Source organism: Oratosquilla oratoria, chromosome 14 (assembly GCF_046742065.1).
Source record: "Oratosquilla oratoria isolate Oo_2021 chromosome 14, ASM4674206v1, whole genome shotgun sequence".
Lineage (NCBI taxonomy): Eukaryota > Metazoa > Arthropoda > Malacostraca > Stomatopoda > Squillidae > Oratosquilla > Oratosquilla oratoria.
This window is the reverse complement of record NC_134790.1, coordinates 10712530-10729598: the sequence shown is the minus strand read 5'-3', so window position 1 is coordinate 10729598 and position 17069 is coordinate 10712530. Positions and strand designations below refer to the sequence as shown.

Below are 17069 nucleotides of genomic sequence, written 5' to 3'. Positions count from 1 at the left end.
AAAATTTATACATTTAGTTTCCGAGGAACGTCAGGGTAGTTGACCAACCATTCAAACATCAAATCAACTTCTGTTTCCGTTCTTACATATGTATATATATATATATATATATATGCGGAAAAAAACACACAAGGAAAAAGATAAACTGATGGCCAAGCGCTTTCGTCTATTCAGACATCCTCAGGGTACATGGAAAAACCATTAGAATCACGAGTTTATGTGATTTCTCATGCAATATGTATATATATATATATAAATATATATATATATATATATATATATATATAGCTATATATTTATATATTTGTGTGTGTGTCTGTGTGTGTAGTAGACCTAACACCAAGTTTTTGTTACCATCATTTCTGGATTAGAGCTCCACTTCAAAGAATAGGTGTTCAAATGCACAACATATCCTCTAATATCATCACAGGGATCATTTACACTTTCAATCAAATACTACAAAGACATCAATATACTGTAACGACATAATTCTAAGTCATACATAAAGCACGCAGATACAACTCCAACACTAAAAACGCATGCCACACACACACACACACACACACACACACACACACACACACACACACACGTTAAGGATTGGTACTAAATATTGTAACCAATCGCTAATCACAGCTAAAAATATAAATAAATCAATAAAATAAATAAAATGTAGAGGATGACCGTACTAGGAGGAGGAGGAGGAGCCCTGCCGATGCGGTAGGGGCAAGTGAAGGGAATGGAAGGCGTCCAATTAGTCAAAAGATTGCACGAGTCAAGACTGGACGGGAGGAAAGGGATGCCAAAGACATGATGGAAGGTGTGTGTACGGAGTGCTCGACGGTTACAAATGTGATGGACACGTGCGGGTGGTGCAGGGCAACAGGGGGAGGGAAGTGGGAGATACGCGGGGGGGTTGGGGGCGAGGAGATGAGGAAGAAGTGGAGGAGGAGAATGAAGAGGAAGAGAAGGAAAAATAGGAGGTGGAAGAGGAGTAGGGAGAGGACTATGAGAAAGAAAAGGAAAGAGAGAAAAGGAGATATTGAAAGAGTATTTGGCATGAAAGAAGCGAGGCATTCCGACAGGTTGACCCGATTTGGAGTAGGAACCACAGAAGTCTTAGTCCCAGTTTATCTCTGACCAGTCTCACATATTATATGCTTCTTGCAAAGTGGCGGGCTTTTTAATAACGGACCTCACCCAGTGCCTTCCCACGTCGCCGTTGCAGCATTTCAGGGGCAACAGGTGTGGACAGCACGAGGACATGAACGAGAAGGATAATAAATTTCTAAATTACATTTAAAAAGTATAAAAGTATCTACAAATAAAAATATATACGAGAAAAATAGAACGCGATTTCTTGATGGCGTGTGGAGAAGAATGGAGGATCAGTTAGGTCAAGTCAGGTGGTCTGAGAACAATATGAAATCTAAAATTATATAAAAACACATGCAAACTAATATGTACATAAGTTACACAAGCAAATACATGTGAAATAAATGAATGTTTTGTAACAAATAAAGATGTAGAGAGGGCATGGTGATGAAAGAAGCAAGTATGTGGTGGCAGAAATTGTGGAGCATTTAATCAACAGTCAGGTGGTAGTCGGGGACAGTTCTTTTAGGTCAAGTGTTGCTGTGGTTCTTATCCATTTGAGATCTGTCCTTTTGCCTTCCGTTTATATATATATATATATATATATATATATATATATATATATATATATATATATATATATATATATATATATATATATATATATATATGAAGCCTAGTACCCTGGGCTAGACCGGCCGAACCATGTCGCCAGTGATCATTGCAGCAAAGAACCTTTTATTCACTTCACCATCGTACCTATTATGGAAGAAATCGCAAGTACCAGGGAGATATATATATATATATATATATATATATATATATATATATATATATGCGCATTTATATATACATACATATATATATTTATATTATATATATGCATATATATATATACATATGTATATATTTTATACATGTATACATATATATATATACTATATATATATATATATATATATACTAAATATATACATATACATATTATATATATATATATATATATATATATATATATATATATATATAATGTACATATTATATGTAATATATATATATATATATATATATATAATATTATATAATATATATATATATATATACATATATATTATATAATATATATATAATATATTATATAATTATATATATATTATATACTGTATGTATTATGTATATATATATATATATATAAATATATTATACATATATATATATATTATACATATATATATATTATACATATATATATATATAATATATATATATATATTATATGTATTACATATATATATTATATATGTATTATATATATATATATTATACATATATATATATATTATACATATATATATATATTATATATGTATTATATATATATATATATATATATATATATATATATATATCATACATACATGTTATATATATGTGGACAAGGTGCAGGGATGAGCCCGTCATCCGGGAGGTGCTAAGATGAAAGGGAGGGTGGAGGGGTCTGGGGTGTATTCAGGGATGGAATGGGTGGGAATGTTTTTATGCCTTTTCCTTTTTGGCTACCTCCCTAGTAAGGGGGGCAAAAGCCTTGGTATATGTATGTATGTATGTATGTATGTGTGTATGTTATATATATGTATCATATATATATATAATATATATATATATATATATTATATATACACCACTGAATGGTTCCCAGTGACTAGAGATACATTTTTATCAACCACAATGCACTTTAATTCTAAGCCATCAAAATCGAAAGAACCGTGGAGGCACATGCTAAAAGTCAATACGGCACTGCTCACGTTCTCGCCGCGCTGATTCGAGTCCTTGGGCTTACCCCACTTCAATTTCTGCATGTGCCTCCACGGTTCTTCCGATGTTCATGGCTTAGAATCAAAGTGCATTGTGGTTGATAATATATATATACATATATATATATATATATATATATATATATATATATATAGATGTAGATATGGGGTGAGGTGGCAAAATGAAAAATTAAGGCTAGAGTATGGAGTTTTATTCAGAACCAGACGTTCCGACCACTTGGGCCTTCTTCAGTGGACTGAAAATAAGAGGAATCATAATCCGTCAACAGCTTTCATTGTGATCTGACGACCCTGCGTGACCTCACCCCGGGTGAGGTCACGTTTGTGCCCAGGACAGAAACCATCCACGAGAATTTGTAGTGTTTTCGATGGCAATGCATGCCACCTCCAAAGCTTTTTTTTTTTTTTTCCTTACACTTTCCTATATAATATGTATGTTTCTTTCCAGTTCGGCAGATGATCTTCATCGATGTGAACCACTAGCGCATTTGATATTCTGTGTTATTTCACATACCTCTTGTGTTCTTCAAGTATTTTGCACAGGGCGCGTTCTGTCTCACTGATGTAAGCCTTCTCACAACCTGCACAAGGAATTTTATGTACAAGACTTTTATTTTCTTGTCATTTTTCTGTTTTCCTGGTAAGCTCGCCAATTCTCTTTCCCGCTGATGTAACTGGATTTCTTCTGGCACTTTTTAATAAATTACTGACTATTGGTGAATATTCAGAGTTAGGAACTGAAATTAATGTTCTGCCATTGCTGATGTTGTTGTCTGCTGGGGTTGTGTTCCTTTCCATTATTTTGATGGCTTTGTACTTCAATTTTATAAGGAAGCCTTATAAATATTTAAAAATATGGTTCAACCCATCCTGTAAAAATTCTTTACATATCCTTAGGGCTCTTAACATGAACCCCCATGATCATCCCAGCTTTGATTCTTGTATTGTGATGTGAATAAAAATTAATGTAATCTTCTTTGTTGGTTTTCTGTACACTGTGAATTTTATTCCTTTCTGTTTTCTTCACTACAGTATCCAAAAAAGGAATGTCATCATTTATTTCTAGTGTAAATTGTATTTTCCGCTCTACGTTAACAGGCTTAATTTCTTCTGTCTCAAATTAACCAATTCGGACACCAATGCTAGAATATGATCGATGTACCGCCACCAATGTGTGTCTTTACCCATGAGTTTGAAGTACCTAGTACTTTCTAATTCTTCCAAATATAGACAGGTTACCACTGAGCTATGGGGAGAGCCCATGGCTAACCCACTATGCTGAAAATGTTCTACGCCATCGAACATGACGGGACCGAAATTGACACGTAGAAAAACCAAATCGATGAAGTCTCTCTTCGTTACTGTTAGTTCATTCTCACTCAGATCTTTAACAACTTTATTTCAACTGCATTTAACGCTTATTTTGTGGATACATTTGTAAACAAGGTTTGAATATCGAAGCATTTTTTTTTTTTTTTTGCCAGTTAGGTCCATATCTTTAAGTCTACATAATAAATCAGGTGAGTTCTTAAGATGTGCATACCTTATGGTACCTGTTTTCGTAAGGGGTTTCGCTAATACTATGGCAAGTCTATGTGGGAAAAGAGAAGGGAAGCTTTGGAGGCAACATACATTGCCACCGAAAAACATAACAAATTCTCGTGGGGGGGTTATATCCTGGGCACAAACGTCAGCACAGCTGGCGGTTGGCGAGTGTGGGAAAATGAGACCGAGGAGGTCACGCAGGGTCGTCAGATCACAATGAAAGCTGTTGACGGATTTTGATTCTTCTCCTATTTTCAGTCCACGAGGTCGAAACGTCTGGTTCTGAATAAAACTCCATACTCTAGCCTTAACGTTTCATTTGCCACCTCACCTCCATATTCATTGGTCGAGAGCTGCACCCTGCTCCAAACCTGAGTCCGAGCCATGAAGTCGCTTAGCACTAGCCAGAATGAACTCAGTCGAGGGCGTGATTGTAGTAACGAGGTTCAACTAACACCAGGGAACGAGAAAGCAGCCGAGTGGTTCGATGTGATACGGATAAGGTTTTACAGTTTGGTTCTTGGGGAGACCTGGAATGTCGGCCCTCGGAGATCACGGGGGAAAGGGGAAACAAGGGAAAGAAATAGGGAGGCACAGAGAGAAAATAGGGAAAGAAAAGGAAGAGAGAGAAAAGAGGTCGAGGTGAAGAACGGAAGAGGGAGAGAAAGTAGGGGAAACGGTGAATGGAGGCAGAGAAGGAGAGAGGAGGGAGAGGAGAGAGGTGACAAGAGAGCAGACACGCGAAGATAAGATACAAGACGGGCAGATACACAGACACACACACGAGGGAGAGAGGGAGTCTGGAAGGGAAGGAGAGAAGGGAGAAAGGTAAATAAGGAGGGAGGGAAAGAGAGTGAGGGAGTTAGAAAGAGTAGGAAGGGAGAAAGGGATGAAGGGAGCGAGAGATTTGTAAACGATTCCAAAGGAAGAGGATGCCGAAGAGATGAATAAGGAAGCAAACCATACAATTGGCAGGCATTACAGCACATTGCTCAGGTGTCCACCTAAAATCTAAATGAATCTTAAAATTTCGAACCATAATAAATTGTACTGCTCCTGCAGGAAGTTCATTCCATTCGTTGACTACACGGTAGGCTATGTTGTTTCTAGCCACTTCCAAATCTAATCTACGTCCGATTCGTATTCAGTGTGAAAATGTCACTCTTAATGTTGTAAATTCCCTTGAAGACCTGTATCAAGTCACCCCAGAGGTTACCCTTTTCTGGGAAAATAGATTCCTATGTTTTAGGCGGTTTTCGTATGGTTTGTTTCTGATTTCTGATATTAGGAATCAGTTTTGTGGCTCCCCGCTGTACTTTTTCCAATCTCTCAGTGTCTTTTATGAGATTCGGCGACCATACGGACACAGCAATATATATATATATATATATATATATATATATATATATATATATATATATATAGAGAGAGAGAGAGAGAGAGAGAGAGAGAGAGGGGTAGGAAAAGAAAAAGGATTGAGAGTGAGGGAGCGTTGAGTACGGGAGGGGGAGATATAAGAGAGAGAGAGAGAGAGAGAGAGAGAGAGAGAGAGAGAGAGAGAGAGAGAGAGAGAGAGAGAGAGAGAGAGAGAGAGAGAGTGTGAGTGAGTGTGAGAGAGTGAGTGTGTGTGTGGGGGGGGCGAAGGAAGGTAAGGCATGAGGAGGGAGAGATTGAGAGAGACGGAGGTGGTTGTAGAGTGTAAGGGAGCAGGGAGAGGGCGCAAGTGTGAGAGATATACAGAGAGGAGGGAGAACGAAGGAGAGTAAAGGAAAACGAGAGTGAGAGGGTAGGGTGAGAAAGAGAAAGAACAAGGGGTACAGCAAGTTATAGAGCAAGAGGGTTTTGATGACCGAGTATAATACACATTTCAATTAACGTGAACTGGTTGGTCCCTATCGGTTAGATGACCTTCAATGCAGTAATTACGGTTGTGTACGTTGAATCAATTTTGACCCCTTCCCTTTCGTGGGGGTTACTTTCCCTTTCATATCGTCCTAGCGCTGACTTCATCTTGGTTCGCTGTCACAGCGTCTTTCTGGTACTGATGGGGTAACAAAGATACCTCGATTCACCCAATCTCTAAAGGGTGGCAGCATTTTTATTCTGACTGGATGCAGCCAGGCAGCCATCTCCCTGATGGCATCCATTCGTAAGTCTGATGGTCATACAGGGTGCCCGGCAATCAAGACCTGAACGGAGTATAATTGTCTGGCACCACAACCGAAAGAAGTCACAGTCGCTGGCTCTGGATGGGTTTTCACACTTGGTATCTGCGTCAAGATGGTGCGAGAGGTACAGCGGGTATGGGGAGGTGGGTGTGTGGGTGTGGAGGGGGGGGTGTTGTCTGGGCTGGAGAAGGTGGGGTCTTGTCCGGGGGTGGAAGCAACAAGTGTCCTCAAATTACACTTGTAGCTTATCTCTTCCATCACTGACCTAAATTTTTCCGACGTCTACGCTTAACTACAAACTAATGCCACACACCTGTACAGAGTTTATAACTTCGTTCACGTGCAAGGAAATACCAACAACTAAATATAACAACCAAATCGTACCCACTTGCCGGTTAGTACCAGTTAAGTGATAAGATACTTTTAAAAACACAGTGACTTACCTTCATCTGGCATTCCCTGCTAAGTCCATAGGATGGGCCATGGTACGCCATTTTGACTGATACAACCTTAGTAATCCCTAAGGGAAACTGCGGGGGCTCTCAAGCCTCTTGTAAGTTCACAGTACGAAACGTAACTGTGGAGTGAGCTCGAGAACTAGGAACCGTACTTTCACGGGACCAACTTCCTAATATGGTGAACCAACTCTCCCTCCGCTCCAACCTGTTCGCCATATGATTTGAAAACGAGCGAAAAATCTTGAGAAAAGAGTAACTACAGTGTCTGTGTAGCTTCTATAGAAGTTTTATTAAATCCCTATCACACAAATTACTGTATTTCATGTGAAAATACGTGTACGTAATCACAGCTATCTGGCACCATTCTAACCAATAAAAACGAAGGTTGGATGTGACTCAGAGGTAGTAGCCAATGAGCGCTCAACTTGCAGCCTGGACAAATGATGTCAGTCTGACGTCATAGATAGTGAGTCTTGTTCCACGCCTTTGGTATTTTGTAATGTTTCGCGCTTTACTTCACACAGGAGCCAGAATCTCTTGATTTTGCGAAATTACAACTTTTTACTCCGACCGATATTGAAATAATAATTATGTAATATGTCAGTTATAAATAGAGAAGCAAGTGTGGCTTAATATACCCATATGGAGCGGGAGAAGAGAGAGGTCTGAGAAGGTGAGAGGGAACACAGACACGAGGACGGAGAATTCAATAGCTGACCATACCAACTTCTAGTAAGCATCCTGTTACACTGGCAAGGAATAGTCTAGAATATTCTGGAACGTATGGTGGATATTACATGTTTATTACGGGTTTCATATATCAAAGCAGCATATAATAAATGTATAATAATTGCCGAGCTGAAATCTGCCGGTTAGGTTACGTGCAGATGCACACAGCTCTCCAAAGTGACAAGCGCACCGGCATACCCCATTTGCAGAACAATCCTGCACTTGTTTCGCTTCATTGGGTTTAGGTGTCAGGCACAGGATAAGAAACTTGACTAGAACTCTTGTTTTTTATGCTGTCTACATCTGTTTGATATATATGGATAGAAGCTTTCGCCAGAAGTTGGCTGCGGGCAAAGCTTTGCCTTTCCCTTATTTGCCTGTATAGTCAGGGCAAATGACAGTCACCAGAAAGTGGAGATAGAAGAGGAATCTTCGTATTTGCGTTCGTGAATTCCGATGCAGAATGTATTATTGTAGTTCGTCAGACAAGTCGTTGGGAAAATAAATTCCTCCATGTTTTGCCAGTACTTGTTGACATTAAAAGTGTATACGACTGAAAAAACTGTACTCCATTGTTATTTTAGGCAACAGAAGTCGACAAAAGGCAGTTCATTCATGATGAATTACTACTTTTTTAGCACCAGAAAGCGCCATGGAAACCTGTTTTCTCAACTGTACAACACGAGTTGACTGTCACACTAAAAACATTTAGTTGTGCCCAATACCAGACGATCGTAGACGAAATCCCCCCCCCCCACCAACATCCTCGTCGTCGTCGTCGTTACGGGGTTGGAAATTCTCTCGACTTGGTTTATGGTCCTAAACAGACAGACGGTTCTGACGACATGTCACACTGATCAACGCTTACGCTGCACAAGGCGTTTCGCGCAGCTGAATAAAATCCCCCGGCAGCAGAGAAAGGGTTAATTGAGGTGGGTTTAACCTCCTCTTACTGGCGACATTCTGGGGGAAGATACAAGTCATTTGCAGTGAAAGGCTTCAGGCAACGTTTCTTGACCTAAGGTAATGAATTTAACTTTGGGTGATGTGCTGGAAAAGAAGTTTGCTGTGTGCAACATGTCGATGTTGATGTGTAGACTTTGCCTTCCTATCGGCTCCTCCTTAACTCGTTTTATTTCAATAAGGTTATATAACTTTATGTAGTTGTTTGGGTTAGGATTTTTGTTCTTTTTAATTTCACTCCTTCTTTTTCACATTCTGTGGAGTGTATTTTTCTTCTCTTCTGTACACTTGTTGCACCATCAGGAAGGCGCTAATAAGTAAGATAATGTATTCCCATCAGTAGTGAGTATAAATAGATTGACATTTTCAGTGTGAATAAACTTCTCATTTCAAAATATTGTATTTTCTAAAATTGCATCCATTTCAACCTTACTTCGATCACATAAAGCGTATTACAATGTTGACACACACACACACACACACACACACACACACACACACACACACACACACACACACATATATATATATATATATATATATATATATATATATATATATATACACACACACACACACGCACACACACGCGCGCGCACACACTCAAACGACGGTCGACGACCGACGCTCATGGATTTAGCCTTTTAAATGCTCCATCATGGGTTTATTGCCAATTGAGTGGGCAGGAGGGGGTGGGGGTGGATCAGCGCTATGCAGAGTCACTGTAGAGTCATAACGTTTCTGGTTCTAGTTTTGGGAGAGAGTTTGGGGGGGAAATAGTGACTTTTCATCTCCGACGTTGCTCATGACAGGAAACTAAATAAGATAAAAAAAATTGTTTGTTTGCATTACAAAGTGTTGTATATACAGTAGAAATTGCAATTTTCGAAGGTTTCCAACAAAGAAGAATGGGTAATTCAATTTAAGAAACTGATGAATATGATGCTAGGGACAAAACTGAAGAAAAAAGTAGATTTTGAAATGGATGCAACTCTTACATGGAGGCAAATAAAATTACAATCGAATTCAAACGATTAAGAGGTTTATTTTTTCCCACGAGCCAAGATGCATGACCTAGATCTAAACCTTCAAGAAGAAAAAGAAACAAGCCTGGATCAGAAAGCAGAGATTGCCAAAAACAAGAAAATGGCACTCTGACAAATGAGAGAAAAGGTCGTCTCAATACCATGGAAAAATGAATATAGGTCAACATTAAATGAGGATATGAGGGATATAGTAACCTTAAGAGATCATGGAGCAATAGAGAAAAGAAACTGATAGCCTAGAAGAAAGAATGGTTAAGATAAAAAAAAAAGAGAAAATCTCTTGTCAGAGATGTAGTTGACAATATTAGATGTGTCATACTCTTTGGCTGTCGAAAAGACCACGTCAATTGATGGAAGGTGCGCCGAGAACCAGACTTGTAAAAGATCGGGGAAATTACCTCTCATTCTGGGGAATGACTCTGATGTAACAGATGAGATTGGTAACATTTTTAGGTTAGGTCGGTAGAAGAGGATTGGCGCGCGTACAATGAAAATGAAATTCAAGTCGCAAGCCATAGCAAACGAAGCATTCTTCAAGTCTAGCCCATGAGGAAACAAAAAAAAAAGTTTCGATTAGGAAAGATGCAAATGAAGACGCGGAAACTCTCAAAGAAAGCCAAAATGAAAATTTAAAGTACTAACCAGAATGAGAAGAAATGTTAAAAATAAAACAGGGAGGCAGTACTGTGCAGGAAACAATACAAGGAAACTTAAAAGTGGCCTATGCTAATGTAGACGGTTTACTCTCGGCCAGGTGAGATAAATGAATGCTTGAGGATAAACGAGAATGATATATTGTGTTTGGTGTTGACCAAACTCTCCCAAAATATTGATTTACATTTGGGGAACAATACATACACCTCCCGGAAAAGAAACAGAGAAAATACATCGTGTGAAGGGGTTATGGTTACTGTGAGATGTAGTATAAAGGTGGAAGAAGCAAATCTGAGTGAATGTAAGGCGGAAGCAATCGATCTCAAAATTAGATTGAAAGGGGAGAATAGAAGACAAGAGATTGGAATGAAAATGAATATCAAGAAATCTTGTTGGACACAACTCTTTCCCTAAAGAGGACTATGGTTCTCAAACCTAGGTTGGGGTGATAAAGCCTACCCTATCGAGACGCTTAACATGTCATTTACAAACGGGAGCCATTAAAAATCACTACGAAACTAAACATAACACACCACTAACCAGCCAACATCTGAACAGTACAACAGAAATATGAGAACATGAGATGAATCCACACCAGCTGGTACCACTGGAAATATTGCAAACATGAAACCTAAGATAAATGTGCAGGTGAGAGACCTCCAATTCTTACCCACACAGAAGAAGAGTTGCTTTCTTTCAAGAACAGGCGCGCTGACCAATTAGGAGCGAGCGCTGAGCCATCTGACTTTCATGCCAACTACGTTGCCAATCATGAAAAGTATCAGAGAAAATCACAGACCTAGCCATTCCGCCAGAAGATGTTCCCAGGAGGGAACCAAACGTCACAAACGCTATTTCATGCGGTTTTTCAGAACTCTTCCCACAAAGGTAAGAAACATTGCAAGAAAAACAGAAAGAACACAGCAAAGACTGAATAATGCTGAAATAGCTACGTCATTTAACCTCGCATGTATAGAAAAAAAATAGAGAGAGGGAGGGGTCTCCGATTAAATGGAGCGGCCTTGCTGTGGATGTGCTGTGTCTCACTACAATGCTTCTGGCCCAAGGCAGTGGGCGAGATGCAGGGATGAGCCGTTCTCCAAGAGGAGCCAAGACAACAGGGAGGGAGGTGGTGAAAGGAGTGGAGTATGTGGAGATGGAATGGGTGGTAGTGGACTTTATGCCTTTGTTTTTTGGCTACCTCCCTTATAAGGGGGAAAACAGTCGGTATATACATATATATATACATATATATATATATATATATGTATATATATATACATATATATATATAAGCCAAATTACCCGCGTGTTGCTGAAAGTTTATGAATAATCCCTAACCTAACCATACCCCACCTAACTTTAACCCTTATCCCTAACCAATATATATATATATATATATATATATATATATATATATATGAATATATATACACACACTAGCCAAATTACCCGCGCGTTGCTGTGAGTTCATGAATAATCCCTAACCTAACCATACCCCACCTAACTTTAACCCTTAACCCTAACCAATATATATATATATATATATATATATATATATATATATATATATATATATATATATATTATGAAATATAGTTATCCAAGTACCTGGAGTGATAGGGTATCAGAATATATATGGTTATGGGGGTCTATCTCCAAAACCCTAGGAGCTCGTGAACAAAAAATCAAATAGACAGACAAATGAAAGATAGTTATCCAAGTACCTTGGGTTATAAGGTTTCAGAATATATATGGTTATAGGGGTCTATCTGCAAAAACCTAGGAGGAGTTCGTGAATAATCTTTAACCTAACCATTGTAGTGGATTGTTAACACTACATGGTGAATGGTACTCGGCCGTAAGAGAAGAATTGAAACAAACTTTAGATATTTTACAACTCGCCCGCCCGGGATAAAATCAAATAAAAATAACCAATATTTTAACATTTGGTAAAATTGTACAATCATTTTACATTTACATTCTTTCTCCTTACAAAGGCTATCATAGTTTGTGGCAACAATAATTTCACAAATATAAATAATATGTATGGACACATACAATTGTTTGTTTAATCATAGTCATATTTGTCACAAAAAAGCTATGCACGTTAAGGGGGAACAACAGTAGTGGCGTGTTACCACACCATACCCAACCTAACTTTAACCCTTAACACTAACCAATTTTTTTTTCTTTAATGAAATATAGTTATCCAAGTACCTGGAGTGACAGGATATCAGAATATATATGGTTATGGGGGTCTATCTCCAAAACCCTAGGAGGAGTTCGTGAATAAACAAACAGACAGAAGCTACTACTTTATGATAGTAAATTAGAATGGGTAGGCAGTAGGTTCACTTTTAAACAAGTTTGGTTAAAGACCAGCGCTGATTCAGTATCAACTAACTTCTGAAGATGGTTGAATGCATCAACCGAAAGCTCGCATTTTGCACAGTATTTTCTTAGCAACATACTATGGATCTCGGTATCCTCGTGTTTGACCTCCCTTCTGATTATAATACTATTCTGAAGATAGAGAAAACTACGAAGAAGTTAGTTGATGTATATATATATATATATATATATATATATATATATATATATATATATATATATATATGATAATAAGAACACGGGTACGTGTGTTCACTTATTCACAGTAGACCACTTGGAAAAAAACTAACGAAGCAGAGCGCTTTCGTGTATTACATCTTCAGTGCAAAAAGTTTCCTTTTCCAAGTGGTCTACTTTGCATATATATAATTAAAGTGGATGACAAGATTGTTATGACAAAGTTTCTTGTATTTTCTCTCTTAAAGTAATCTTGTTTTCTGTTGGCAGTAACCTTAATATTTCTACGTAAGTCATGATGTGGAGTAGCAGAATGTGTAAATAGCCAGAACACGTTTTCACACCTCTTGGTGCTTCCTCAGTGGCAGGTAAGAATATAAAGGCTAATCTGTTGTATGGGGATTATATACTCGGGTGGAGGATTTTGGCAGGTAGAGACACCAGAAAAAATGTCCATGTACGCAGCCGGGGACCTTTTTGTTAATTTTTTGTTGTTGTTTTTCTTTTCTTTTTGTTTTTGTATAAGATGTCCTCCTTTCTGTGAATCTCAGTAGGATTTGATATGATTTTCCAGTTTCAGTTTGCTTCTTTGCGACCTGACATTTGATCACCAGGTGGCATTTGTCCGACCTCCATTCTCCAAGGCAGTCTTCCATTGTACGTTTTTAATTTCCCCTTCCCAGGCTTTTAGTCACCCTTTTCAGCCTTTAGTCTTTTTTTCATTTTCTCTTCTTTCTTTCTTTTCTTTTTATCTTGTGTTGTTGTTTCTATGTGTTTGATTGTAGTTAATCGTTTATACTTGAGACCATTTTCCTCCTTTTGCCCCCGATTCCTTCCTTGCGTACTTGGGCTTTGTTCTGCTGTTTCTACGTTTGTTACATACTGATATCATTTTGCTACATTTGATTTAAAATCACCCCCTTAGGAAATCTATTTTATCTGGTGTAACATTTGTATGTTACTTTTATTTGATTTATTATTGTAAACAGTACTGTGTTGTATCGGTGATTGAGAGTGTGAACCTTTCCCAGGTATACTACATTGAGTTCACGATTTCCATCCATTATACTACCTAAAGACGATTCCTGGACGGAATCGAAACGTCGGGCAAATGAACCCTAGAGTTGAGTCTCGTGCTTGCAATTTTCCGATATATATATGTATATATATATAGGTATGTATATATATATATATATATATATATATATATATATATATATGTATTTACCTAGTTGTATTTACCTAGTTGTATTTTACGGGAAGGGGAGCTATGCTCGTGAGGTCCCGTCTTCATATCTCATTTTATCTAAACTATTTTTAAATTCATGTATTGTTTTTGCACACACCACTTTCTCATCTAACTTGTTCCAACTGTCTATTGCTCTGTGAGGAAAGCTGTTCTTTTTCAAATCTCTTCTATAGCTGTCTTTTTTTATTTTCTTTCCGTGTCCTCTTGTATTTCTGTCATCCCATTTTATCAGATTCTCTCTATCAGTAATTTCTATGCCTTTCATGATTCTGTAAATAGCTATCAAATCTCCTCTCTCTCTTCTTTGCTCTAGTGTCTGTAGTTTAAGTTTTTGTAGTCTCTCTTCATATGATAGTTTTGAGAGTGTTGGTGCCAATTTTGTAATTGCTCTTTGTATTCTTTCAAGTTTTTTTTATACACTTTTTTGTACTTGGTGACTATACTGTTGCTGCATATTCCAATCTTGGTCTTATTAGGGTGATTAGGATTTTCCTCACCATTTCTTCATCCAGGTATGTAAATGCCACTTTGATTGTTCTTATTAAATTATAGGTTTCTCCAAAAATCTTATTTATATGTTTCTCAGGTGACATATTATTCATAACAATGACTCCCAGGTCCTTCTCATTTTCTACTCTTTTTATTCCTTCTTCTCCCAAATTATATGATCCTGTTATTCTGTTTTTGCTTTTTCCAAATTCCATTATACTACACTTTTTTGTATTGAACTCCATCTCCCACTTCCTACTCCATTCTTGTACTTTATTTAGATCTCTCTGTAGTGATTCACAATCTTCTTCAGTTTTCACTCTTTTCAGTAATTTTGCATCATCTGCAAAGAAGCTCATATAGCTTTCAATTCCTTCATCCATATCATTAATATATATAGCAAACATTATTGGGGCCAGAACTGTTCCCTGCGGGACACCGCTTATTACTTCATTCCATTTTGAGTGCTGATCTCTTATCACTACTCTCATTTTTCTTTCTTGCAAAAAGTCTTCCATCCAATTTAGCAATTTACCTTGTATTCCTCCTTCATATTCTAATTTCTTAAGCAGCTTCTTATGTGGTACTTTGTCAAAAGCTTTTTTTAGGTCTAGAAATGCACAATCAGCCCATCCATCTCTTTCTTGTATTATATCTATTAGCCTTGAATAGAAACATATTAAATTGGTGACGCATGATCGTCCTTGTCTGAATCCAAATTGCCTTGGATTTAGTACGTTGTTTTTTTCCAAGTATTTTACCCATCTACTTTTGATAATTCTTTCACAAATTTTTGCTATTGTACTTGTTAGAGAGACTGGTCTATAGTTGGTAGGTTCTTCTTTATTTCCTCCTTTATATATAGGTACTATATTTGCTTTTTTCCAATCTTCTGGAACTTTTCCTTCTTTTAAGGAACTGCTTATTATGCTATGTATTTTGTCTGCCAGTTCATTCCTGCATTCTTTCAGAATCCAGTTTGCTATTTCATCTGGCCCATGCGATTTTCTGACATCAAAATTACCCAAGTGTGTCAATATTTCATTCTTTGTTACTTCTATTTCTTCCATAGGGGGGACTTTTTCTTTCCACTCAATCTCTTCAGGTTGTATATTTTCCCTTGTAAACACTGATTTAAAATGTTTGTTCATAATTTCTGCCATTTCCATTTCCTCAGTGTATTCAACTCCTCCTTGTCTCAATTTCTCCAAGTCTTGTTTGTTTTTCAGTTTATTGTTTACAAATCTGTAGAATAGTTTTGGTTGATCTTTACACTTTTCTATAACATCTTTTTCATATTTTCTTTTTTTCTCTCTGCACTTTTGTACATATTCATTTCTATAACCAGTATATATTTTCCATTTTTCAGGTCTTCTGTGTTTTTTCCATCTGGTCCAGGCTTTGTCTCTTTTGTCTTTTAACTCCCTACAACTTTTGTTGTACCAGCATTTTACATATTCTTTTTCTTGTTTTTGTCTTGGGACATACTTTTCCACTCCTTTTTTGTAAATTTTTGTCAAAATATTCCATTTCTCTTCCACTGATGTTTCTTCTTTGTATATTTCTTCCCAGTTTTCTTGTTGGAAGAATTCTCTTATTTTATCAAAGTTTGTTTTTTCATACATCATTCTTCCTTTTCTATATTGTTCATTTCTTTTCATATATTTTTCTTCATTAAGTTCCAGTTCAATCAATATGTGGTCACTTTTACCTATTGGTGTTTTATATTCAATCTTGTCCACTATTCTAGGTTCAGATGTAATTATTAAGTCTAGCCTCGATGGTTCTTCTTCATTTCTATACCTAGTGTTCTCTTGTATCCATTGTGTCATTGAATGGTCAGTAATCATCTCAAATAGAGCATTTCCCCATGAGTCATCACCACTCTTTACTGTCATTTCTTCCCAGCAGATTTCTTTGCAATTAAAGTCGCCCATCATAACTATTCTTCCTCCGTCTTCCATTATTTTAGTTAATGCTATCTTTGTGTCCTCTAGCATACTTTTATATTCACTCTCCTCCCATGAGGCTGTTTTCGGAGGCACATAATTGATCACAAATTTTCTGCTCTTCTTATCTCTGTCTTCCACTTCTATCATAATCATCTCTACTGTATTCTTTCCATATATGACACCTTTCACATTTATATCCTTCTTAGTCAGGAACATAACTCCACCCCCTTGCTTTTTCTCTCTGTTTCTAATCCAATAATTGTATGCATCATGTCTTACACTGTTGGGTGGTAGTGGGCCTTTTAATTTTGTTTC

The 17069-nt window shown here is 37.3% G+C and overlaps 1 protein-coding gene across 3 annotated transcripts in view; it reads right to left on the bottom strand.

Moving 5' to 3' along the window:
• The window catches only part of LOC143032721 (transgelin-3-like), a 197041-nt gene extending 189762 nt beyond the window's left edge, over positions 1 to 7279 (bottom strand). For all 3 annotated transcript variants that reach the window (XM_076197649.1, XM_076197650.1, XM_076197651.1), the window contains exon 1: positions 7087 to 7279. In XM_076197649.1, coding sequence (XP_076053764.1) covers positions 7087 to 7137 — 51 coding nt within the window. In that variant the 5' untranslated portion in view covers positions 7138 to 7279. The remainder of the gene's footprint in view (positions 1 to 7086) is intronic.
• Between the last annotated feature and the right edge of the window lie 9790 nt (positions 7280 to 17069).